This window comes from Rhamphochromis longiceps, linkage group LG2 (assembly GCF_057381845.1).
Source record: "Rhamphochromis longiceps isolate RC_006_pf linkage group LG2, R_longiceps_female_GT1.1, whole genome shotgun sequence".
In the NCBI taxonomy this organism is placed as follows: domain Eukaryota; kingdom Metazoa; phylum Chordata; class Actinopteri; order Cichliformes; family Cichlidae; genus Rhamphochromis; species Rhamphochromis longiceps.
The window spans coordinates 8,168,974-8,196,628 of record NC_140558.1 but is presented as its reverse complement, the minus strand read 5'-3'; the positions used below and the strand labels follow the sequence as shown (position 1 = coordinate 8,196,628).

Genomic DNA, 27,655 nt, shown 5'->3' with positions numbered 1-27,655 from the left:
CACAGATTTATCTCATCATCAGCCCAGAAGAGGAGACACTGTCTGAGTACTTTTTGGGCTCCTCCTTCCAGTTTCCTCACCTAATTAGAAAATACTATATATTCTTTTGGCTCATTTTGACGAATAAATATAGGGAAACCAGATGATTCTGTTCATTTTTCTCCAGCGCTACCTCGTCTGATGTCAAACAGATGGCATGTCCTTAATATGGTCAGAAGTCACACCCACATGCTGTTCAAACCGTATGTTTGCAACCTGCAGAAGAAAGTTGGCTTTATGGGACAGGGAGGGACCTAAAATGCCTCGTTTCTGTCAGTGTGCAAATATAAGGGGTGCACAAACGTTTGGTGTAACTTAAATAAGGATTACAAATAATGTAACTTATTGCTATAGCTGGGAATGTGGTGTGTGGCATGTACTACATGAAAACCAGGTGCCCTCTCTACTTGCACATCACTCTGACCTCTGCCCTAAAACCCTTTTGCTATTACTTCCTTGGTTGGTTGTTGGCATTTAGGTGCATATTGTGAAAAACAATAAATTACATGTTCTATTTTTACAGTAAAGAGTTGTAGTTTTTGTTGAGTCAGTGCATCAACTTGTCTTTGGACCTTTCTCTGCATTCTGCTTGAGAAGCGATTTGACTAAATTGAGGCTTTTTTGCCCTTGTCTTGGATACTGCTGCTGAAAATGTTTAGCTCCTTAGGTTAGACAGAAATGTTGTGCTCTTTAGTTGGTATGAAAAGGAAAAAAGCTGAGTCATCAGCTGACTTCGCTCAAGAATCAGTTTGAAACATTATAGTTGATCTGATTTATGGCACACACCAGTAGATAGTCTGCTTCAGACAAATTCTGAACACCAGAAAGATTTTCTTTTCTTTGTCAGTGGGCCATCCGATTAGTTGTGCAGGAGGCACAAACGTTGCACCAGAAAAGCAGCACAGTAAATACAGTTTAGTGTTCAATCAGACCAAGCATTTCATAAGGCAGGATCTAAAAACATTCAGGGCTGCATGTGTGAAAACAATTATCCTTAAGAGGGATCTACGGTTAATAAATTAAGCAGCACTTCTACTGAACGTTAGCATCCCGAACAATGACACACAAAGATGCAAAGAAAGCTAAACAGCTTTAGCAGTTAGCTTTACTTCATACCCTTGTCAACAGAGATTGGAAGCAGAATTCGACCGCGTCCAGAAATATATGTAAACTGTCAAAAAAAGCATAAAATCAAACTAAAATCTTACACAGGCATCATTTAGAAACACGAGAAGAAGTCCTGGAGTGTCAACATAACTGCAGTTAACACCTTACTCCTTCTGCAATTACATCTGCCCAAGTTCAACTCCCATTAGCCCGCTTTGCACCGTCTCTCCCTCTCTGTCTTCCTACAGCCTCAATAAAGAGAATATAAGGTGTATGTGTGCAGACTGGCTAACTTTCCTATTAGAAGAGAGGAGGAAAAAAAAGTCACCAATAGCAATCGACTAAGAGCAACTTGAGATGGTGGGCTCTCATCCATCACTCTGCATGTTCACGGATGCCATATGAAAACACAAACAAGCAATCAATTGTTTTCTGCACAGCTTGGGGCCTCCTAATAGAGAACATTTATCTGACGCCATGGTGGTAGCCCCAGCAATACTTTAATTTGTGAGACATTATGTTGAGTTAATGCCTACCAGGTTGCCGTTCAACCAGGGGGACTTGGCACATTTGGCGGCATTGTTAAAGCCGGCATCATGCTGTATTGTACTGGGACACTGTGATGTAAATGATCTCACCCGCTGTATCTTTAATGGGTTGTGAAATGAATTTATGTGAGAATATTTGGAGAGGAATATTGCATTGTATCATGGTTTAATTAGAGAACAGGAACTGCGCTGCCCTGTACGGAAGCTTCCGCACGATGGCCGTTCTGTTTGTCCTTCGACCACCCCTGCGATTGGATGCATTGGGTCTGGTAGAGTTAAGAAGAGGCAGAGAGTAAGAGAGAGCGAGAGAGAGGTGGAGATGGAAATGGAGAGAAAGGGAGCGAAGCCAGGCTCTCTAATAATGATGTGCCCCCAGGCCTAATGTGCCATCTTTCTCTCTCTCTCTCTCCCTCGCTGCTGGTCTAGTAAACAAACACACACAGCTCGGTACATGGTTCATTCTTCCCCAGACTTGTTTAATACCAATAAAGAGTTAATTTATAAAAGCTTCTTATTTTTTTTCTTCTTGCAAACAAATTTAACCTTTTAAATTCATTATTTAATTTCTAAAACATAAACAAGAATCAACCCTATAAAGATTTTTTCTTTCTTTCTTTCTTTTTTTTTCCAAATGAGAAATTAAATGACCTTTAAAGACAGGTCTGAGTTTTAAATGCGTAGCAGAGCCTTTTATTCCCTTCATACTGTGCTCAATTAAATTTGAATTTGTCCTAAAAACACCACCAAATGTCTCCAATGTGAAATCAGCAACTTCAGCCCGCTGTGTGGTCTAAATTTAATTCTTGTATATTATTATCATTATTTATTGATATATTTATTTTTTTACAAAGTGTAAGTAGTGCTTCCTCTTTTCCAGACTTGAACCTGGCACGGTTGCTTTTAATTTTACTTTGCTCCTCTTTCACATAAGAGCGTCAATGTGCTTTTGCCCCTTTGCTTTCTTTCTTCGTCCTAGTTTTTTGTACAAAGTCTGTGATGATAACGGAAAGGGTGGTAATGCTGATCGTCATCAGAAAAAGAAATCCATCAGTTGTAATATCCTGATCTTATTCTTCCCTTTTCTGTTATACTGTCTCGGATTCTAGGTTAGGTAGGTTTAGGTTAATTTTTCACGTTAACTCAAATTATTTTGTGGCGAGGGGAAAAAAACAAGACGTGAGTGAGCTTACATTTAAATTAAACAATAAAAAACAAGTGACGGATAAAATTAAAAATCTTTAAATAATCTGTAAATAATCTGTAAATAATCTAAAGGCGATGAAAGCGAATTAGTATATCTTATGTTGCTATAATGTTAATATGAAATAATCCATTGATAAGAAGATATGTGCAACTGGAAGCTAACGGGTAAACAAAGAAAATGTACATTCATCAAAAGCAAAACACTCTTGGTCACCACTTGGTCACAGCAGTATAAATATTTTTAAGCCATAATGACATGTCCATCCTCCATTGCATCCCAGCATATCATTCATATTGACTTTTATTGTGAGGCAGATGTCGCCCTCCTCATCCTCCGCCCCTCCTCTTTCTCCCTTACTCTCTCTCCAGAATCGCCCCGGGCCTTTCGCCTACCCGCTGCCCGGGGATGGGGAGGCTGTGCTCGGCCCTGACAGGCGGCTGGTGGCTCTTCAATGCGGCGGCGGAAATTAAATTACCGCTCCTGTTGCCCGCTTTGTAAACAAGACAAAAGCCAATGATACGGCCAATTACACTTAAATACGACGCATGTGTACAACAGGCTCTCCGAGCAGTCGGGATTTGGACTGTAGACTCAGGGAATGAAGGGGACGACAAACAACCTCTGTCCAGTTTGTTTATCACGTTTGATCCTGGTTGTCCTGCAGAGATTCGTCACGTTTTTGTGGCCAAATATTATCTTTTATTTATATCTCTCTCTCTCTCTCTCTCTCTCTGTGTGTGTGTGTGTGTGTGTGTGTGTGTGTGTGTGTGTGTGTGTGTGTGTGTGTGTGTGTGTGTGTGTGTGTGTGTTTGTGCTAACTGCAAAATTAGCATTCAGGAAAAACACGTATTTCTATCCTCCCATTAAAAAAGAATCTAAAGTGTAAAATGTAAATCTTAATTTTTCCCCACAGTACCTGCATTATTATTAATCCATCTAATCAAATATAATTTCAAATAATTCATTTAAGGGGGAAAAAAAACATAATTAGTCAATTAAAAAGATGCTCCGTTTTATATAGGTTCACTGGAGAAGTGGAAAGAAGTCTTCTCGTACATCTTGTAGCAGCTCACGTGGAAATTGCAGATTTCTGTTACTCCTGCACACAAAAAATAAAATTAAAAAAATAATAATAACAAAAACTTTATCGGTTTTACTGAGTGAATATGATCACATTTACAAAAAATTACAGGTAGGTAATAATAATTTTATAAATATGTAATCTTGCGGCTTTGTTCTTCTTTTTTTTCCTGTTCTTCTGCTTAAACCTGTAAATATCGAATCCTAATTCAAAATCCTAATTTTCTTTCCTCCCGAAAAAACCTCCACCAACTCTGCCCTCACAGTCTCACAATAAAGCTTCGATGAAAATGGCGATCAGAGTAAATAAAATAGATGGTCTTTATCAAAGTAAATTAGATTCACCTAAATAGTTCACCGGAGGGGCAGAGCAGTTCCTGTAATTCACTTTAAGGTTCACCAACTTACTCAATAAAACCCTGGCTAGGAATCTAACTGATGTCTAATCGATAGGTTTATCTGAGGCAAACAGCTGAGAAGGGCAAAATGAATCGGTTTGCATTTAAAAGGAAAGGAGAAAAAGATAAACTCAAGAAATCTGACGTCCAGTAATGAAATGATCGCTTCTATTTTACCTTTTTAGGGGTCGATTTTTTTTTCATAAAAACTTAGAGATTAAATACAGTTTAGCCTTTTAAAATAAATACATGTATCACAACAATAAAAACAACGACAACAACAACAACAACAACAACAACAACAACAACAACAATAATAATAATAATAATAATAATAATAATAATAATAATAATAATAATAATAATAATAATAATAATTACCCGATTCTTTTTTTAGGCCTAGTGCAGAAACATGACATCCCTCCATCCTCCCAGTCCCATGCCTGTATTTCAGCGGTTTCTCGTCTCTTTTTTCACTGGTTTTACTCCCCTCTTCCTCCCCTCCTCCTCTCCATTCAGTCCAGTTGAGTCGTCTGATAGGGGCATGAGGCGCCAGGTTTTCCCCTGAGGGAGGCGAAGAGTCAAGGACTGAACCCTCCAAATGCAGAATAATGTAATCCTACACTCTCAACAAAAAGGGTTCCACGTACATGACGGTTCTTTATGGGTTCTGTGATTTGTAGCAGAACACTGGTGGCGCTGCACTCTACATGCTGATGTTGTTTCTTGAGTCGCTGAGTCTTGTTTGTCTACACTCGATAAAAGGCTCAACACCATGAAGGTTGATGGCTACAGCAACACGAGGAGGGTCACTAGTGATTATAGGTGTCGTTCCTATGGCAGAAAATGGGATTTTGAATTTTTGAAAACTGGGGATGTGGCGAAATCAGTGCTCAGCAAAAAAACCCAACACAACCTGCAGATTGCAAACATAACTTAACGATATTACCAAAACAGAAAATGAAAGTGATTTTCGTGTGAGTAAACAACCCTGGCTGCCAAAAGTAAAACCTGTCACTGTCTGGAACCAGTGAAAAGTTTGAACAATCTAATACTGTAGAGGTTCAATTTTACTAAGTAGAATGATTGTTTTATATTTCTAAAAAACAACAACAACAACAACAACAACAACAACTTTATAGCTCTTAGCTTTAATAGAGACATATTTAATCCAGTTAGATATCCTGGAAAATAAATTTAAGAAAATATAAGCAGTTGCATTCATCTACTTTGATTAATACTTCTGTCACAGCTCATGGAGCCAAGAGGACTTCTCAGTTCATGCATTTTATATAAAAAAAATACCTTAATATGTACCATCTTTTAGACAGTAAAGTCAATACGTTATAATTCTCCATGTATCAAGTGGGCATGAGTGCAAAAACAAGTCCACAGAAAACCTGAAATATTTTTCTATGAAATTCTTCTGCTTCTCTGTTTCTATGAGGCTCCTGTAAGTGTTTGGAAAAAAGCACAAGTACATTACCCTCTTCAAGCCTGAATTCTACACCTTCAGTACCGTCTGCGGATCACAGCATAGTTATTGCACCACAGTTTTGTAACTGGAGAGTGACATGATTCAGGGTTCTATGGGTATATCCTATTCTTGTGGCTTTTTGCTTCTTCTTTTATGTCCAAAGACTTTGACTCAAGACACCAGGGTTTGTGCCCCACGTGGAACCAATATTTTTACACTTTGTTTCCTAAGATTTAACAACTTATTTTTACTTTTCAGTTTTTGGCTGCATTAAGGCACTATAATTAATAGCTATATTTTGAAAAAAAAAATCTTAGACTTACTTACAGACATTTTTACATAATTCCACATTTTTGGAAACCTTTATTTTCAAGGTTACCAGTGTGACGAGCTCGAAATTGGTGCAGACATGCAAGATTTCAACAAGTTCCATTAGCGTATTTCCATACTTCCCATCCACTGTCTATTTAGTCATGCAAGGCAATGCTTTCAGAGAGACTGATTATTAAGTTAGCTGATACTTAATTCCATACAGTCAAAGTCAAGCCTGAGGTCAAGGATAAGTGGTGTCAGGTCAGATTTGCTACCCTTTGGAAACTCACACAAAACTGTCAAACGAACTATTTTTGATCTAAAATGAAAAGAGATGGAACAGCACAAGGCTAACCTCTTGTTTCTTGTCTTCAGAAACCCATTTCTTTAAACTATTTCTAGATAGGAAGTTGTCATATCAAAGAAGGTTTTCAAATATCCGACCATGTTGGTGTGGTTTAAAATTTGTGGGCACACAGCAGCCAAGTGTTAGCAGGCATTTGTCCAAGAATGTACCTACGCACAAGTAACTTTTACTTTGAATGTACTCTGGGCTGAAAAAGATCAATTTCTGTCCATGTATTCACAAATTTGTATACTTTGAATTGCAATAAAACAAGGCTCCTGGCAGCACAAAATACTCTAGCTGTTATATATTTCTAGATACTTTCAGAGATCATTAAGGTGCTAGCATTGAGGCCAAATATGATTTTTGTGCAGGTGTCCATTTATTTATCTCGCTACCTGGAGAAAAGACTCTGGGAACTAAACCCACTCAAAGGCTACCAAGACACCCTTGCCTGTAGTCTTGCTATGAATCAGAAATCTGTAAATGTGCCTAAGCTGATCACTGATATGGCTTGAACTGTAAAGGTAAGGGCAACAGCAGAATTCACCACCAAACGTAAAGCAAATACAGACAAATCAGACAAATATACTTGTATTAAGTAACTGTGAAAAGGCTTTTGTAGAAGAACTCATGTTCTTCTCACAGACAACAAAACGTGCCGTGGTAATGCTATGTGTTTCCAATAAACATGTGGTATTGAACTTTTGAGTTTATTAAAATTCATGGGTATTTTATAATGATATTTTTAGGTCTTTGGAACAGTGCATTTTAATTTTTAACTTGATGCATGGATGAGTCCTTTAACAGTTGGACTTTGTTATTTTTTCTAGGTGTGTCTCCTCTGAATTTCAACCTAATAGCAACAGAGAACCAAACAAAACTGGGAAGAGAAGAGCATATAACTTGGCAGGTAGACATCCATTATGAGATGCCTGTGTTTGTCCTTAGTGAATTTTTCCTGTGTTAACTGCAGGTTTTGTGTGTGTGGTGTCAACTAGGCAGGAAGATGTTCACAATTATCAACGTGCTCTCAAATTTTTCTTAGTTTTGTTGTTTTTTGTTGTTTTATGGAAAAATGAAGCCAACTTTAAGTGAATGGAGGGGTGTGGGTGGGGTTCTTTTGTACAAAAAAATCCATGGACAGTAAAAAAATTCATAGCACAATCTAAAGATACAAAGCCAGTGATATTTGCTGAAAGTTTTGTTGATGATTCACTGGGTAAAATTATACTTTTTTTTTTTATTTATTTAAGTAACATTGTGTCTAGTATTTAACCTTAAGCTTTTTCTGTTTGGTGACTTTTATTTTGTCTTGTATTCCTTTCTTATCAACGTTCTGTTAATAAAACCCCTCAAGGATTACATATAAATAATAACTTAGAATAGGCCTGAACTGTGATCCCCTCAGTGCTGGAGAATTAGGCCAAATCCAGATTTATGACCGGCTGAAATGTATTGGAAAACGTTGAACACTTGCAGCACGGAAAGCTGGTTCGCATGCATCTTAGAGCATTATGTGAAAGATTACCTGTAACTAAAGTATAAAGTTGTATATTATTATGAATTTGTAAGCCCAGAAGGAGATCTATACGGTCCTCTCCCAAAGCCCGAGCATCCTTTGGCTCTTTGCTTATACGTAACTTTGCCATTTGCGTCTTTTTTATCATCCTCTTCTGTTCATTTTAATTTGGTGTGCAGCTCCCTCAGTCCCCCAAATGAGAGCTAAATCGGCCTATAGGTCACTAATATATCGGGGAGGCAACTGTGACAAATTCCTTTTGTCTCCGCTTTGCTGGTACTTTATTACCCAGACGAGCAACATGGCCTGGAGATAACGATTCATCACGCACAGCCGGCAACCATAGACAACGCCTTTGGGCAAAGTCAGCAAGGGGCTTTCATATTAAGAGAGAGTAGAGAGCATGCGTGCATGCGCACATGTGTTTGTGTGTGTTGGGATGTGCGTGTCTGAGTGTGTGTGTGTGTGTGTGTGTGTGTGTGTGTGTGTGTGTGTGTGTGTGTGTGTGTGTGTGTGTGTGTGTGCGATGGGGGGGGGGGGGGGGGTATCTTAATTGGCTATGGGGTTTTATTGCATTAGTAAAACTGCTGATTGCAAACCTGCACAGCATCATGTTGAGTTTACGTTTAAAACCTATAGATAAACCTCCTATGGGCCTATTATAGATTTTTATAATGACAAAACAAGTTCAGGGATCTTTATTCAAAAATCTACAATAATTTAAGACGTTCTGCAGGTGTAGCACATTGGAAGAAAAAACAGTCTCTTTTGGAAAACTGGGTAATTGCCACCGCAGATTCGCAGACTGGGAGATATATATAAGTGGGAAGTGTGGCCAGAGGAAGATATTTTAACTCGCACTTGAAGCTAGAGAGAATATGGAGTCCACAGAGAACAGTCCCAACAGTGTTTCACAATGCGCTATGTCATGCGTCTATAAGATTTAGCAAGATATGGCTCAAAACCTGGTGCTTTGGATGTCAAAAGAAAATAAAATCCAGAGAATTAAAACAAATCAAAAAACCATTTAGAGGATTGAAAATAATAAAAAAAGTATACAAGTAGAAGGAAACCCTGCTACAGGTCACAGGATAAGAAGTTGCTCGATCCATCTAAAGAGTCCCAAACTACACATTAGACATCAGATAAGTTTTAAAACCCCATCTTAACTCCCTGGTGTCTCATTATAATACGTTCATTTTACACGAGAGCTAATCATGGTGTGCAGTCTAAATTGTTGAGAATAATGAAACAAGACGCTTGGTGTCCTATTGAGCAGGCTCAGGTTGTCAAGCTCAATAAAGAGATCTCAGATATTACACCTACATTAGAGGTTTACACTTTAACTCTTTTGTTTAACATGATTATGTCTCTTAAAATCCTTCGGAAATGAGATGTCAAATAATCAATATAAATGTAAATGCTACTAATACTACTACTAATTACTATTATTATTATGATCTAATCGGAATATGCGATCTAACAGCTTCCCTCAGATCCCTCAAATTCCAAATGTTTTAGATTATAATCACTCAGAATTTGTGATAGGAGGCATTCATCTAACGCTGACCCCACACACAAGTTGATCATCCTTTTAAAAGTCTGAATCTACATTACAGTGTTGCGCAACAATAGAGCAGTCGGCAATTTTAGATACAGTTCTGTAAATCGTGCATCAGTACATCAGATTTTCTATTTACTGGACATGGAAAAAATGGGATTCCCTGCATGCTCTGTATCCAAAAAGAAAAAAAATGTCACTTAAGGTGACGCCCAATCAGACATCACATCACAGCTGCTGACATCACCAACAGGGAGAGATGTGTTACCCCAAAGTGGCTTGCAAACATTATTTTCCGCCTTCCTGCCCATAGATCTTCCTGGTTTTGCATAAACGGCCAATTACCTTGTCAGTAAGCTGATCCGAGTCTCAGTGCATCCTCCCGTCCCTATTCATTTTATTGTAACGCACAAATATAAACAGGCCTAATAGCAGCTACACTCGCACCGGTCTCGTCCCGCACCGTTATTGATATGGCCTCGAATTCACACAATTGATTTTTATGCTTCCCTCTAGCCACCTTGTGCAGTTGAGAGATATCTTTATTCGCACAGAAAGTGAAATAAGTGCGTAATAAAACGGTGATATATTAAATTCGTTTTTCCCCGTGTCGCGCTTTTATTATGAGCCATTTTTCATTTTTATTGAATTGAGACCCGACTGATCCACGTCGTCGCTCCGGGCGGGGAAAGGTTAAATAATTTGTGCAAATCAGAAACGCCGCTTTTCACATTTGGCTTCTTGATATCTGTCCATCTGCTATTTATTTGTTTAATTCTATCTATCTATCTATCTATCTATCTATCTATCTATCTATCTATCTATCTATCTATCTATCTATCTATCTATCTATCTATCTATCTATCTATCTATCTATCTATCTATCTATCTATCTATCTATCTATCTATCTATCTATCTTTGTGATCGTGTGTATTGGAATGAGACGATCAGCGCCTACAGTGATCACATCAAAATCTGAGATTTATGACTTCATTGTGCGCAAACGCGCAACAAGCACCTTTACACTTGCTCACAGTTTGTTGTTTCATTTAGGATAAATTGTACTGCTATCAGCTGCCATCAAATCAGCGGAGATACCACACAGCTCGCTGTCACTTCTTTTGATCTTCTGTCCGTTTCTACTGGTTAGAATATTGGTGAATAATGGATAAATGATGGTACCAACAAACTCTGGCGGAATATGTGTCACTGTGTATGCAGTTTAAGTGGCTTCGTGGATTACACATAAAGTAGGATTAATTGAAGAGTAAACTGTTGTTTTCCTTAAAGCGTCCCCTTGCTATTAAGTTCTGTTCCAAATCATGTCCAGCAGCAGTTTTCCTTGGGGAAAGAATAAAATCCTAACAGAGAGCACTGATTTGAAAACCTTGGTCATAACATAAAGATAATGATTATCAGACCATTTGCTGTCATAAACTCACCAAAGCTCATAATGTTATTGTGGGAAATGTTTACATAAATCTTTAGTTTATGTTCACAGACAGCAATGTTCATTTTTTTTGTCCTGTGATTTTGTCCCCCACTGTTGTTCAATTTTGATTTTTGTTAAATAATTTACTTTCTTAAAACTGAAAAAATATTATCATTCCTGAAGACCTAGCATAGTTCTCAAATCTCTGATACGTAGAGGAGCATTAAGGTGAAAGTAGCCACTTGACGCGGGCCTCAGTTCCACTAAATGCACGAAACCTTGCATTTGAAACCAGAAGAGCTGAATAAAAAATAAAAAGCTGCGGTTTCTTTAAGACATCCGAGCAAAACAACTGTCCTACCGTGGAGGAGGGAGGGAAGAAGAGAGGGAGGGAAGGAGGGTTGGCTGGAGGACCGAATGGCAGCTTTTACGCAGAGGGTAGTCTCACCTGCTGAAACGCAGCACTACAGAGCACTCTTCCGCGCTCCCCTCCAATTAATAAACACGCCTGCGAGGTCAGCGCTTCGTTTCGCTTCTTCGGGGTTGTTTTGTTTTGTCTTCAGCTCCATTTTGATGCGACGAGCTTGGTTATCCTATCGTGACCCCAGCGTATGGATCGTCTTTGCCCGAGTAGGCGAACAAAGCGCATCAAGTCTCTCCAGAGAGGTGCCTCCCCCCAAAATCTCGGATTTTTCTCAGTAAGTAGGCTACTCGGGATAGCCATTTGGCATTTATCGGCTGTTTTTCTTGTTGTAAAGCTGCCTTGTATCTAATTCACTTGGAAAGAACTCGCTATTAAAGATGGATACGGTATTTCTTAGTCCGACGGATAGGCATTTAATTTAGGGAACACCCGATCCCACTGTTGGACAAAAAATAATGGGAAGATTTTGGATAGCGCTGGACACCTTATTGGTTTCCTGGGAGTAGAACAGGCCCGTGTCGATGCTCGAAAGCAAAAAAAAAAAAAAAAAAAAAAAAACCTCACCACTGCAGACTACATCCAAATACTTCATTTCCAAAGGCGTGAATTGCCATATGTCAAAAACACATCCGTGCGCTGATAAAATATACTGACAAGCACATTAAGAACAAAAACTATGGAGCACACTGGGATCGAGGAGGTGAACCAGACGCACCAGCAGCAGCATGAACCCATCAGCTTCGGCATCGACCAGATCCTCAACAGCTCGGACCAGTCCAGCGGCTGCATGCTCCCTAACCGGACCGGTGACCCGGATTACGCGCTGGCCTCTAATGTCTACAGCAATGGGTACAACAGCGTCTACAACCCGGCCTGCTCCATGGCAGCAGCGGCGGGTTTAGCCGGCTCCTATAATGTCAACATGAACATGAACGTCAGTATGAACATGAACGTTAACGTGAACTCTGGAGGTGCAGGTGGGGTAATTCGGGTGCCGGCGCACAGGCCCATGCCGCCTCCGCCACCGCCACCCGCCGCTGCTGCTCCTCATCCACCCCCATCGACGCATCCACCGGGCATCGGACCCGGCATCCCCTCGATGCCGGGGATGGGAATGGGGAATGCAGCAAACTTCACATTTCCGTGGATGGAAAGCAGCAGAAGATTCGCCAAGGACAGATTAACAGGTAAAGAATAAATCTTATCCTGGTCCCACAACACTTGTAGTTTAATGTTTTTCATGAACACAGACATAGTAGGTCAGAAAGCAAGACCTCGTTATTTACCACCAAAAAAGTGAATATTTTCCTCACAGCCACTAAAGAGGAAATTATGAATTTACTAACACTTGTGTTGAAAACAACCCCCGACCGACGAAGCGTGAAGTGGGCCTATAATGGCTCAACAAAGTGGCGCTGATGATTTCATCTTTAGGTTGTAATCTATAACGAATCATATATGCGCACACAGTCAGTTTTATTATGCTGGAAGGGCAGCCTGATAAACGAGTGGAGAAATTGACTCGGACATGCTGATGAATCAGTATTGGACCATCACTCTCCATTTACAGCGGATGACGGATAACAACGTCCCCCGTTTTTTCATGAGGATGAATGATTTTTTCCCCCCTCTCCCGGAGAGCCAATTGAGAAAGCAAGAAGATGAGTCACCGTAGTAACAATATATGACATGTTAAATTCTAAACAAGAATGTATTATTATTATTATTATTATTATTATTATTTGAACTGAGTAAATTAGGCTATAATTGGACAACAGCTACAATATTGCTTGCAGACTTACTCTAGCAGACTATATGTAGACTTCAGTGGGGTTTTTTTTTAATTTGTAGTTTTTATTTCCAATTTTACTTCTTTCAGAACCAGCTGCTTTTATTTTTTTCCTTAAAAATGAAATTCACCGAAGTCGATTTTTGTGCCATTTGGGCTTTTAATACCCACGATGAGTTACATAATTCCTGCCTATGTTTTTTATTCAGGTGTCTGCAAACACATGCAGCCATTTTTGTTCCCAAAACCCCACACGCCCTTCAACACTATCAGAATCACATGCTACTTAAAGGCTGACATCGTTTTTTTATTTGTTTCCTTCTCAATCCAAAATGAGATATTTGCTTTACTTAATTAAATATTATATGTATGCTTATTTAAATAATGAAATGTAATGCAATTGAAGATAAGTTCTTTTCTAGTATAACGACTATATATTGTTTATAATAAATTATATGAAAAACATACGAAAGATAATTCTCAGTGAGAAAATGGTAAAAAAAAACCGATTGCCAATAAAATTTTAATGGAATATGCTGAGATAGGTAAACGTATTTCATAAAAACGATTTCTGCGTTCTCTGTTTTCTTTTTTTGGGTGGGGGAGGGGTGGTTCAGCTTATATTTTTCTCATGACCTCATTGCTATAAAGGAAGAACATCATGGATTTGCGCGCGCACGCCCCTCCTCTCCATGCATTAAATATTCACTCTTCAGTTCTTTCTACCTGATTAATTATTAAATACCGGGGGACGATATGTCATCTGCAAAAAGATACAGTGTAAATAGGCTTATCAATTTTACTCATAGTCACCGAGGGCCCCTCGTTTAATTTCTCTCAGCTTTGTGTCGCTGTAATTATTTCGCAGCTTATATCTTTCCTCTGTATTGATCAGCCAAAGATCACCAGCAGCAGGAACAGCTACAGCAGCAGCTACAGTAGCACTATCCACACATACACACACACACACGCGCGCGCAGACACACACACACATTCAGATATACACACACAAACACTCCAGATTTAGCCTGCTCTGTTTCCTATAAAAGGCCGTAAATCAAATGGACTATCATCTATCCTGATGGGTAGAGCACCGTTTTAAATGTTTCTCCTTGTTTCTTGTTTTTCCTTTTCGCCTTCCAAGTTGAAACCGGAGGAGAAAAACGGTCCCGTGCAGATTTAAACAGCTAAACATGTTGCCAAATGCTTCCAGCTCTGGCATTCATGGCAGGATTTCTTTCTTTTTTTTCTTGCAGAGATGTAAACGAAACCTGTTAACTTCGACAATAGATTCTCATTTTTCACGCCGGGATGCCTCCCACATGGCACAAACTCGTGTTATTAATCACAGTAAGCTGAATTGGACTGTCGCAAAAGATTTACGGGTTATAGGGGCATCATTTATCCATCTGTAAAGATACACTTCATGTAGCCTACTGATGTATCCTTGGTGGTCACCCACTCCTCTGTGTATTCACTCAGCGCTTACAGGCCTAAAATGTTGTGCGTCAGGCTATTTTATTGCAACTAATTTATGTGTTATTTTATTTTTATTTATTTCTGAAGGACGAGTGAAGAATTAAAATAAGTTCACCAGGGTTAGCTAGCTGCTATTTTCCATCTGCTGTTCCTGAACATGTAGGCAAAAATCAACCAGAGAAGAATAAAATCATACATAAAGCCGCACCGTGCGTAAAAGTACACACGCACAACTATAGCAGCAACAGCATCAGTAGTAGTCGGAGGCTAACAGTAGCCACCTTTATTTTTCAATGTACTCTGCTCAAAAAAATAAACAAACCCGTCTATATACGGGTTCAAGATTTATTTGTAATGTTATTTTTTTCACATTATTATTTTTTTACGTCAGAAACGAATTAAAAAATAATACATTAATAACATAAAACATAGCACAATAATATGTAATGAAAATTAAGACTAGTTAGTAACTGAAGAAAAATATAATGGATAGTGAAATGAAAATTGGGCTTTACAGCACAAAATGTCAAGTAAAATATGTACTAATTTTAAGAAACCAAGCCTTTTACCACTAGTGATTACTACTACTAATAATAATAATAATAATCTAACAGAAATTTGTCATCTTTGATGAAGGATCAAAGTACATAATAATATGTTCTTTGAATTGTTTGGACATTTTGACAATAAACAGAGCAATAATACAGCGTCTTTCACTGTAGACCACCTAACAGAAATAAAAGAAATATAATTAAAGCGCCTTTTCTCTCCTGTATATCTGTGTCTGGGTGTAAATGGCAGCAGTGCCGAAAAAAATATGATTTTATTTCAGAGCTGAACCCGCTCCTGCCCTTTTGCTTCCACGCTGGCCTGATTTTCCGTGTGACAAAAGACAGTATCCCTGCTTTTTGTTGCGTATAGTGTAATAAATAGCAATATATGTTCATGTTATATTTCAATATCCCCTTTAGAATCCTTCACGGATATATTTATTAGATTGCTACAAAGGTAATATCCGCCGTGGGGACGGGAGGCGCTGTCACCGGGAAGTGTTATTAAGTATAAGTGGTTTTATTATGGCAAACATATTCTCCACGGTAGCATTTTATTTTTTGATATGCTTATGCTAAATTGTGTTATCCAGGCAACAGATTTAGCATTCGCACCCATTTTCTTTTCCATTTGATGAAGAGGGGGAACAAAATGTGCAATGTGTTTTGCAGCATTTATTTTTGGTTGCTGGTGATTCTTTTCATTTTCTTTGTTTCATGGGAACACTTACATGATCGCTTTTTTGTTGGGGATAATGGCCACATACAGACTGCTTAACTGTTTTCCGAGCTATAGGAAAACAATTAATTATTAGAAAAATAATTATGTTTTACAGCTTTATTTAATAACTCATTTCCTAATTGTGGAAGCTCTAAGCTCGTGGGACTTATTATACCCTTACATTTGGAATCTGTACAGGAGTGGTATTCTTCTCCAGATACAAATTACTGCCATCAGTATTTCTGATATATTTCAGATTTATAAAATTTTGACTAGTATATTTATTATTCCATATGGCTTTAATTTTTGGTACTATTATTTGTAACATATTACTTATAATCCAGTTACATCCAGCTAGTTTACACTGACTGTCTCTAAACTAACCGACTCACTGATGCAATTGAGCAAGGGCATTCTTAATTGGTTTGGCTTAAAATCCAGCACATTGCATAATTCATTTTGATTCTATACTGCAGTTCACAGTCTCGATAATTATAGTAATGAATAAACCTGAAGGCATATGGAGTAAAACCAAAGAAAAAAAAAGCATTAAACATGTCTGGTGGGGTATCACACCACTGGATCATATATTTATCAGGATTTTGCACACTGTAAAGCAAAGCCTTGCTGTACTTGTCAGGTCTAAAGGGTGCTGCTGCATGTTAGGTTGCCTCTGAACGTGCTTGTATGTGCCTGGCCCATTACTTAGCCCACAGATGGCCTGAAATAGCCATCTAATGCTGTATTAGTTAGCCAGACCTGCCGCTGGGAGCAACAACAGGCATGCTTGCTTTCTCTGTGGGACCCATAAAGCTCCAAATAGATTTGGGCAATGACACAAAAAGCAAAAATGATATGTTGCTTAACATATGTGCTGTACATTTAAGACTCCACTTTAAAGTTACTGTAAGAATGTGGCTTTACAGGAGATTTAGAAACACACTATGAAGTCCAATAAGGGCCGTATAATTCAGTATTAAGGACTGTGGAGGTGCTCCAGTCCATTGTGAGCACCTATAGTAGTGTTATAGAAATATCTTGGGGATTTTGTCATTAGAAACTCGTGATTAAATACTACAGATGCCGGTCTAAGTCCCAAAAGGAATGTTGGAGGGGTACAATTACCATTTTTTATTATTATTGAGCATCAGAGCAGCACATAACGTGAAATTGTTATAAGAATATTAACATAGAAGATTAAAAATAATAATGAGAGGGAACGAAGAGGTCATGGTCACTATAAATCCATGCGAAAGCCAATAACTGTAGCACATTTTCACTTCAGACACTAAATCTGTGCTACTAATTTGCACTTACGTGATGTTAACTTTATGTGACCTACCGTAACAGTGCATAGTAGCTATTCATCTTTACTTTACAAATCATTTGTTTGTGTACGCTTCAATTTGCCACTCATGTTCAGCACCATCAGGGGACGTTGGCGGCTCCCTTGAAATGACTGCCAAGTGCGTAATAACTTCATGTTCTATTTTACATCCAAATTGTCATCGTCTGTATAGCAAATGAATTTTCAAGTCGCTGAAAACTCTGAGAACAGCAGCAGCAGGAGGAGCAGCAGCAGGAGCAGCACGTAACCCTGAGGGGACACCTATGCAGATGTTTTCATATTCATTTTGGCTCCTGGTGAGCTTTTCTGACAAAACAAAAACAAATAAACACCCTGTAAGACAGCAGGCAAAACAGCTTGCTGGGGACGGATGACATAGAGATAGAGAGAGAAGGAGAGAAGACAGAAAGTATTTTTTTTTCTCTTTTCTTCTGCTGATTTCCATTCAGAATGAGAATGTGGCCTGGGAGTGGATCTATGGCCAACGATCTCATTACATTTATCGATCTTCTGTTTACCCATGGCTGACAAAATAGACAGGATTCATAGATATTTTATGATGCAAGAAGATAACTTGTTATTAATACCCGGCAGTTGAAAAAGAACCACGAGGCACTGAGGCAGAGAGTGAAGAAAAACACAATGTACACCCTTACAGTGCAAAACTGCAGTTTATATTTTTGAGAAGGAACAGTGACTAAGCGACAAGAGACAAAGTAAGACAATACAACAATACTTTGAAATAGCATTTATTATAAAGTGTCTATATTCTAAATAGTAATGCGTGTAAAGTTTATGACAGCCTATTCTGCAAAAAATGATGTCACTGTGCAAGAAGTTACACAATTGCAAATTGAGGTTATTGCTTGAGTTGTAATGACACACGCTTCATGTTTGTGCTCCAAGACATTTTGCAAATATCAAATATTTTTTAAATGCAATTATTGTGATGAAAAAAGACCCACCAAAATCTACTTTCCTTCAGAAATTGTGTTTTGTTAGGCTTACAATTATATTATGTAGGTCTGTGAATAGTACTTATGGAGCTTCATCACATTGTCAGAGAATGACCTTGGCTGTAGGTTTTTGATTGGTCAGCCAGGGCTTGATTTATCTGTGTAATCCTGCTAGATGTCACTTATTTTTTTTCCGAATGGCATATATCTCATTTCTTAGCTAAAGATCTCCAAATGCTAACTTAAGAGACTAGAAGCAAATGGCATTAAAGTAGACTCTGTTCATCATTTAGGCCCCTTCATGTGATTAGCTGCTATGCGTCGGTGCCCGCCCGGCGGCAGCTGCTGCTGTGCTCCAGATGCGGGACCTCACTGTGTCTCCCTTTCCTTTAGGGGAGCAGGCAGAGGAGAGCCGAGCTGGAGAGGCCACAGGGGGGCCGGGGGCCACCGGATCCCTCTGTCCTCTCCCCAAGGGAGACATCGGCAGGGTCCCTGTCTGGAGCACGGTGGAGACATTAGCCAAATGTTATTACCCCGAGCTTGCCCACCTGCGAGACGGCAATGGCCTTCTAGCAGACTATCCTTTTCCAAAGGGTGCTTGCCCAGGTGAGTCACCCCCTCTCCCCCACCAAAAAACCTCACCTGTAGCTAATTGTTAAGAGCCACCATTGTGTGCCACCAGAAAGTATAAACTGGATTTAAAACAGCATTTGAAATCTTAATATGCGTCAGTATTTTTCACGTCTTTATCCTCTAGCACTTTAAATTTTGAAGTGATAATTCACATACCATTTTTCTACTTCTGCCTCAATTACTTTTTCCTTGGATTTTCTGTTTGCACATCTCAGCGTGCTCTTCAGAAATGGAAAATGTGGCAGTGACGTTATCTTCTTCAGTTGGCAGCTTCTAGGCCATCTCTTAAGACTCCCCAAACATCATAGCTTTTTTTTTTCAGTTAGCAGCAAATGAACAATAATTTTTATCTTACCAAGGAATGGAAAGCTAGCTAGGTTTATGAGTCTATAGAAATAAATCCTCAGGAGAAATGCATTTATAATTCAGAAGAACAGGTCACTCCAGCTTAGAAATGGAAATAAGTAACCAATCAAGCATTCATGTTAAATCTCTAGAATTTTACAAATTTAAAACACTCATCAGACAAATTAATCCTCTTTTTCCTCCCTCTTTCAGCTGCCCTCTCGCCCTTTTCTGTGACCCGTCGAATCGGCCACCCGTACCAGAACCGGACGCCACCTAAGAGGAAAAAGCCTCGCACCTCCTTCAGCCGGGTGCAGATCTGTGAGCTTGAGAAACGTTTTCACCGACAGAAGTACCTGGCATCGGCCGAGCGTGCCACCCTGGCTAAGGCGCTGAAGATGACGGATGCACAAGTTAAGACCTGGTTTCAAAACAGGCGGACAAAATGGCGGTAAGATTGCAGCAGGGTGTTATTGGATGCTAAAGTAACATAGTTCTCCGTTCTACGTGTCACGTCTTGCTCTTTTTTTGCATCCCACTATATACTTAAGCAAAACAAACAGGCCTTGATGGTTTTTGACTTCATTAGGACAGGATGTTTGCGCAGAATTACAAATCTTCTTGTCCCACAAACTGACATTACAGAATGTGTCTCTGTTTTACACTTGCGTCCAAAAATGTTTACTGGTGTCTTACTTTGAAGACAAGTAAAATGGCCCACATTGCATTGAAGGAGTTGTACAACACTTATTTTGCTTAGCTTAGCTGCCAGTTGAGGCCAGTTCACTTGACCAAGCACAATTACTCCTGAGCCTCCTGAAAGGCCTTTTAGAAACCTGCTGTCCAAAGCAATACTGAAACACTCACAGGAGGAATTGACTGCCGAGTCCATGAAAAAAACACACACTCATTCACTTCATTCTAACTGTTGTTTATAGCCATTTGAAAGTAAATGAGTAGGAAATCAAATTATGATGCCCTGCCCCTTGTTAAAGGAGCAGGATACATATTTCAAACGCATATTACACACAGCTAAATTACCTTAAGTCATTACCCTAAGGGTTTTTATGTGTAAATGGCTTTAAAGCTTTTTCGAATGATTTTCTATTTAAAAGTTAAAGAAAACAGTTAAAAATCACTGCCTTCTTTGTTGTAAATTAAAGTATAATATAGAATTTTGGTTTAAGGATGTTCATTTACATTTTCTTAAAAAAATGCATTTATAGAAGAAAAAAACCTGCAGCAATCATGTCCTTAAGCCATAAAATGCTAATGCACAGTTTCCACTACAAAGTGCAGTAAAAATGAATTTGCTTAAAATAAACAGCAGACTGAACGGCATGTCACGAGTAACAAGGGAATTGGCTTAACTCGCTTTTCTGATTTCCTACTTTTGCTGAGATTTATGCCATTTCCCTGTAGTGTGCACCTGATAGGATGAGCATGAGGGATGTCTTTGTGTGACGACTACGCGAGTAACAAGAGGATGATCAAATCAACAGCCAGGGAATTAGATTATGATAATGCTGTTAACAATAATGTGTGGCTAATGGATGGAGGTTGGCGTGCTTGAAAGAGTGTTTTTAGAGGTGTGCTTATGCTGGTGATTTCTAGCTGCCATTTGTATTTTGCTTTATATTTTTAAGAGAATTGAACATTTATTACATGTTGTTTAACATATCATTTCCAAATGTCCGTAAATAAATCACCATGAATTATTCTGTTATGGTAATAAGAAATTTTCAAGACCGATAGAGTAAAATGTTCCACTGTTTATAGATATGCTTGCCTTTGTAAAGTAATTCAAGTAAATTGCCAAAAGTATTTACATTCACTATTTAAATTGAAATAGAAGTGTAATTTTTGTTGAGTACTAAAACACCAGTTCACTCTGGAGGTTTTCCAACATAAACGCTACAAAACAGGCTGTTTTTTTTTTAGGAAGACGCATGACTTTTCAATGCAGCAAATGTTGATATCAGCACAGCGCATATACAGGATGTGCGGAGTCGTTTCTTTGAAAAGAAAAGAAACAGATGCAACTTTTCACCTTGAGGCAGGAAGTGCTTTGTATGTCTTCCCCCTCTATTAGTCACGTTCCTTCAGCAACACCTGTCACTCATCTTGATCAGCTGTCGTGTAGCCAAAAGCAGAAGGAGTATCTGGCACAGGTGTAGTACAAAGACAGAAGAAAAAACAGGCAATTTGCAAATCCACATGATTTATTATGAAATTTGCAATCTCATCTGATCGCTAAAAGCTTTTTTTTCCCTTGATTCCTTTGACTTCTTTGATCAGTGGCTTTTTACTATATATATATGTCTATATATATATTTTTTTCTTGTTATTTTCAGGCATTGCAGCATATGATTGAAATTCTTCACCACCAGTACCAAAGACTGCCAGCTTTTTCTTGGTTTTGTCAATTAGAAATGACAATAAATGAGCCCTGGATATGCTAACTTATCCAGGAAAATTTTAACAGAAGCACCTAATACAGAATTGCAGATCTATTCTACGTATGGTGTCTGTTTAAAAAGTAAAGAAAGAAGGAGGGAGAGAATCCCACTGTTTCTTTATTAAAGCATAGCACACTGCTAAAATGCTCTGGCACGTGGTACAAGTCGATACTGTGTACAATCGCCATAAAAAAGAAACATTATATTGGTCTTAAATCCTTCTTTGCTCTCCTTTGTCTCCTCCTTTCACCCAGGAGACAGACTGCAGAGGAGAGGGAGGCTGAGAGGCAGCAGGCCAACCGGCTGATGCTGCAACTTCAGCAGGAAGCTTTCCAGAAGACGTTGAGCCAGCCACTGCAGCCGGACCCACTCTGCCTGCACAACTCCTCCCTCTACGCCCTGCAGAACCTGCAGCCCTGGGCAGAAGACAATAAGGTGACCTCCGTCACCTCTGTAGCATCTGTAGTGTGAGCGTGTGTGAGTGTGTGTGTGTTTAGAAGAGAAAGGGAGGGAAGGGGAGAAAACAGAATGTCTTGATCAAAGTGTCGTGAGTGTGAATGGACACAAGAGAGGAATTTCTTCCAAGACTGACATTCAAAAACTCAGAACCATTTTGGGATATCATAGATGCAGGATGCTTACTTTGGAAAAAAAATCAAATCAAATAATGGACAATGTGCTTATTCACTCATTGATCGTTACCAGCAACATGGTGGGGAAGAGTCTGTAGAGAGAAAGACACAGCTATCGGTTACTGACCAGACCTGCAAAACACTGTTTGCGGACTTCACAGCACAGGAGCCGCACTTACATTGATGTTTGTCAAAACTAAGCAAGTCTAAAACTGTTATCTTAAATATCTAAAGCATGTTGAGTAATTTCCTGCCTTACACCAAGTTTCCGCTCTCCCTTCAGCTGTCGGTCTAAAAGAGAAGAGGGCACTTTATCCCTAAGTGCCAGGAAACAAATGGACACCTCTGTACATGCCCAACTGTCAAGACTGTACCCTCTTTTGCCTCTGGATCCCTCACAAGGTGGCAGAGAGACTCTTTGCCAATAATGGCAAAAAGAGACCTCGTGTTTTCGCTTTTGACTTTGTAACAATGTAGTAAATGCATGTTTCAACCCTTTTCTGTGTGAACTCGGATGTACCATTGAAGTCAGCGGCTGCCAAGGTGGATCTCCTCCCCAACTGCAGTGTTCAAATGGTAGTGGATTGGTGAAAGCCCTGATCACGGATTCCTCATTATGTCGAATTTAAAGGTGTTTTATATTAAAAAATATTGTGACTTTTTGAAAAGATGACAAACCTCTCCGTTTTTCTTGCCTCTTATTGTCTTGTTGGGTTCCCTCACTCACTTCCTGTTGTTGTTTGTCACCATTATGAAAACTGTGCAATAATACTTTATGATTTTAGGGATGTAGTTAGCCTCATGGGAATTGGCTATGATTACACATTAAAGTTTCAAACCACCCAAAGGTAAGATACCATCAAACTGTATGAGTAGGACAGAGCAATACCTTTTTTTATCCATAAAAACTGATGACTACAGCTCCCATGTGTGAACGTGAAGCAGGGCGTTGCCGAAAAAACAGCAAGCGTGCTCGGCAAAAGCCTCCCTGGATAAATAAAAGGTTTGAAAACCGATGCCAGCTCAAATTAGAATGAGAGTACATGAGAAAGTACGAGCTGTGCCTGTGCCAAATGAACATCTGAAATGCGGCAGCCTGATTTTGTTTGTATTTTTGTTTTACTCCACTGAACTGCGAGGACTTAATGAAGCAGTTGTCCAGTGATTGGTGCAGGAAACCAAGCAACAAATGAAAGGCTAACAAGTTTAGCCTTTTTCTGTGGGTCACTGATTGAGATAGCGTCTCAACAGCAGGGATAGCAGGGAACGGCTGAAACTATCGGGGGCCAGATATCTTGTTTAATAATGTCATTCCTTCCTTCATCCCAGCACAAAAAAAACATATTTCATAACCGAGTGAGATCAACAGTTACCTTAAACAAGAATTTTGATGCTTGATTTGATCAGAGTTCGTTTGCCTTTTACTGTAATCCAGCAGGAATGCAAATCTCAACCCTAAATAATCTCCCAAATACCTGTTGCCTTTTTTATGGTTAATGTATCTTTACGTTTCGAAAGAGTTTCTTTTTTGGCCAAAAAGAATGCGATTAAACTTAAACTTACGCTAAATGTACAAGCGGAATGCCAAAAGACAGCACTATTATTTAGTATTTAGTATTTATTTATTTATTGTCATTGTCAAGAACAATGAAATTGCGTTTGGGGCTTCCATACAACCCAAAAAAAGAAGAAAATAATAAATACCCCTTAAAACCCAAGTGTACATATTTAACCCAGTGTGACTCCAATGCAATAAGACAATCCTTAGCAATAATGTTCGTAGAAATTCAGACAAAGACCTGAGAAACATGACAAAATACAACAATGCAACCCATTCAATATTATTGTACTGTGAGATATGATATCAGATATGATAGTTATCTATTTAAGAAAGAGGGGGGGGGGGCCAGGAGGGGGAAGAGAATAAAGATATGATGCACCAATGCAGACCAGTTCATTGCTATTAAGAAGTTGGATATGGTTATTGTCCGTGAGAGGGGGGCAGAGAGTTCAGGAGCCTCACAGCCTGTGGATACAGGCTGTTGGCCAGTCTGGATGTTCTGGCCTGTATAGACCTGTACCTTCTCCCTGAGGGCAGCAGATGGAAAAGGTGGCGCGCAGGGTGATGTTGGTCCCACAGGATACTGTGCACCCTCCTCAGACAGCGAGTGGGGAAGATATTACTGATCTCTGGCAGACTTGTTCCAATAATTAGAATAGAAAACGAAAACAAAACATCCTCTATTGGAGAGTAGCCATTTTTGGTGTTTGCCTCCATTGTTGTCTGGGCGAATCGTGGCCACCTGCGCACCAGACAGTCGTAAACATTTGTTATCAACACATCCAGCCTATCGTGCTTATCGCCCAAGTCAAAACAAAAACGACCCAGGCAGACCTAGGCACAGTAAACACATCATTCAGGTTCCCTGCTTGTAAATGAGCCTTCAACACAAAGAACGTCACAGGAAATGGGCCTTGTTGTGCTCTATCTTCTTTCCTTAACAGTGAGCTACTCAGTTCCTTTGGACTGTAAAGCATAACATCAACCTCCTGTTAATCTTGGCTGTACCTGCCACTGAAAAATACCTATCAGAAGGCCTGTCCCTTTCCTTCTTTTTTGAGATTTGCCTGTTTGAGCCTTGCCTTTCTCTTAGAGCAGCTTGATGATGTGGTTCGAAACAGCTGTCTGCAGCTGCAGCCACCCTCAACAACCCTCTGTTTTCTCAGAGGCATAGTGCCAATGTTTAGTCAGTTTCCAGAGCGTCTTGCCTGGTTGAGATCGTGTCAATATCAGCCAGCTCTCCAGGTGAATCCTCCTCAACCCCCACTTCCTCTGCTCCCTGCTGCTTTCATCTCTCTATCTCGAATGCCTTGAAGACGTGACTTGGCCCATTTTAGAAAAATTCCTTCCTTTTACCGTTTTCAAAACTGCTCATTGTGTTTTGCTACAGGTGCTTAAAGATTTTTTTTCCTCCTCTCCTATCGTGGCACTGAATTTTTTTTCTCCCACCCCCCTCTCTGTTGCCACTGAGGAGCCCTGTCCTTATCCAATAAAATGTCACCACACAAGATGAACAAGAACAAAGAGGCTCAAGGTATATCAGACTTCCTATCAAGCATTTTGTTTTGAACAGGAGCACCATAAACGAAAAAAGTACTCACCACGTTGTGCTGTCTCCTCCAATCAGCTGTTTCCATTCTTGAGAAGTGCAGTAAACATTTAAGCCGTTATCAGGCAGTTGTTGACGCTTCGGTGGGTTTAGCTCTTCGAGCATTGAAAGTTCGACTTCTATAGTATGATTATCAAGTCAGATCTGCTCTTGTGCAATAAATATTTCCTACTTGTTATCACCCTGCATATCTTAGTGTCGATATATACATCTATCTATCCATCTATCGACATATATATATATAAGTAAAATGCCTGTGACCTGCACATTTGGTACAAAAAGCATAATTTTACGGCCTCATCTGGACAATAAATATACTAAATTCCATTTAATCCAGTGACATATTTGTCATTCTTTACAAAACCAGGCATTTGATAAGTTTTATTTCCAGACTGGCTTGATGCCATGACACCAATGTTCAGATGCCAAACATCCCATGGCATATCTACGGCATAAATAAACAGGATATAAAATCTTTGAGATTCTTTTTTTCTAGATGTAATGTCATCACTCAGCAGTTATAACAACTTTTCCGTCTGTGGCAGCTGCAATATTTCAGAGGAAGGCAAACACAGTCTGACACTGCCAAACTGCTAATGTGTTGACACGCGAGGCTTTGTTGACAAAAGGTCGTCTATGGTTCTTGGCTCTAAAGTAGCACTGTGATCCTTTTGTGTAGCAGAAAATGCTCAATGAAGAAGAACTCTACTGAAGATTAACAATATACTTGGTAGCTGTTTGCACTAAATCCGCAAAACACTCCAAAGGTGATCTGTGCAGTTTACCTCTAATGCTTTGTCAAGTGTGACAGATTCTTGAAAAAGGTGCATATAAGCAGGTTATTACATGTGGGCAAATTAGGCTTGTCAGCAAGTTTAGCTCTGTTTGATAAAACACCCAAATAAGGTTAAACAAATTTATTTTTTACGTTTGATGAAAAGTTTGAACCACAAACAATAGATTTTCTTAGAGAAATGTTATTTTGAACACCGGTATCAGTTCAGACTCAGAACCATAATCCTCTGCTGATGAATGTAATGGTAATACTACTTAGATTTTGTAGTTTGTATTCAGAAATGCCATTCTTTATTATTCCCTTCATCTTCTTTTATTTTGAATAGGGTAGATATATACGTGTTCAAATGATGCTAACTGGTTTAAATGGACATATTAATGTTTTCCAGTACTAAACACATCCATGGACGGGATTCGGCCTGAAGTGGCAAGTAAAACCCTAACATTTACAAAGTCATACAGAATATTTAACAAAAAGTGCACATGATTTTATGGCAGAGAAGTAGAAGGCAAGACGGTTGAAAATATTGGTTTAATATGATCATTTTAAAAAAACAAAAAACAAGGAAATTCCATAAGGATCAAGTCAGAAGTCAAAGTGATGAATGAGGAACTCTTTCTGCTGTTTGATGCCACGACATGAATAAACTCTGTCTGTTGACTTGATATGCTCTCATGTCTCTCTTTGATGTACACACATATACAATTGAACCCTAAGTGTGTGCAAACAGTTACACTTTTGCATATTTACACATAAGAATGCATACAAGGAAAAGAGAACAAGGAAATGTGAGCATTTCCCTGTTAAGGTTAGGAGGAAGGAAGATTTATACAGTAGTGGGAATATGTAGATGGGAACATTTCATTGTATGTTCTTTTTATCTCATATGGTAAAATTATTCTAGCATAACTGTAATCTCAAAGAAGTACTTAAATTTTTTATTAAGCAGTATAAGCTAATTGGTGATAGAAAATGACCAGTCACCAGCAACTTCATACATTCATACAGTCTTACAGCATTACTATCTGTGCTAAAGTGCAAAACTAGTTTTGAGTAATGCCCATGCACATCAAAGTCACATCATTCATGAGAACGGATCTGCAGACGTGTCCCAACAGTACATGACACATTAAAGCTTTCTCAAGCTTCCAGGCATGCATGAAGAGGACTTATTCTTGTTGAGTAATACAGGTTGAGTAATACCTCAGCTGTCGTTTTCCTATTACACTTTACACATTTGTTTGTGTGCCCTGGAAATGGTTAAAGGCAAGTAAAATAGCCATGTGAATGGCAGATTTTTGCTGGCATGGGCTGGGTTCACTTGT

The 27,655-nt window shown here is 39.1% G+C and overlaps 1 protein-coding gene and 1 long non-coding RNA gene across 4 annotated transcripts; one reads left to right on the top strand and one right to left on the bottom strand.

Moving 5' to 3' along the window:
* Nucleotides 1-3,628: 3,628 nt before the first annotated feature.
* On the bottom strand, nucleotides 3,629-4,980 carry LOC146676925 (uncharacterized). Its single transcript, XR_014907285.1, has 2 exons — nucleotides 4,758-4,980; nucleotides 3,629-3,997 (listed from the first exon to the last, which is right to left on the bottom strand). It is a non-coding gene; the product is annotated as an uncharacterized LOC146676925 (long non-coding RNA).
* Nucleotides 4,981-11,423: 6,443 nt separating this feature from the next.
* tlx2 (T cell leukemia homeobox 2) lies at nucleotides 11,424-23,044 on the top strand. 3 transcript variants are annotated; one of them, XM_085416695.1, is made up of 5 exons: nucleotides 11,426-12,638; nucleotides 18,689-18,901; nucleotides 19,487-19,724; nucleotides 21,987-22,167; nucleotides 22,648-23,044. In XM_085416695.1, exons 1-5 carry the CDS (start codon nucleotides 12,128-12,130, stop codon nucleotides 22,657-22,659), a joined length of 1,155 nt encoding a protein of 384 aa, XP_085272821.1. In that variant the 5' UTR covers nucleotides 11,426-12,127; the 3' UTR covers nucleotides 22,660-23,044. The 3 variants fall into 3 exon arrangements, with proteins under 3 accessions (XP_085272812.1, XP_085272830.1, XP_085272821.1); XM_085416686.1 differs by lacking the exon at nucleotides 22,648-23,044 and having other exon boundaries at nucleotides 11,424-12,638; nucleotides 21,987-22,636; XM_085416704.1 differs by lacking the exons at nucleotides 18,689-18,901; nucleotides 22,648-23,044 and having other exon boundaries at nucleotides 11,425-12,638; nucleotides 21,987-22,635.
* The last annotated feature ends 4,611 nt before the right edge of the window (nucleotides 23,045-27,655 follow it).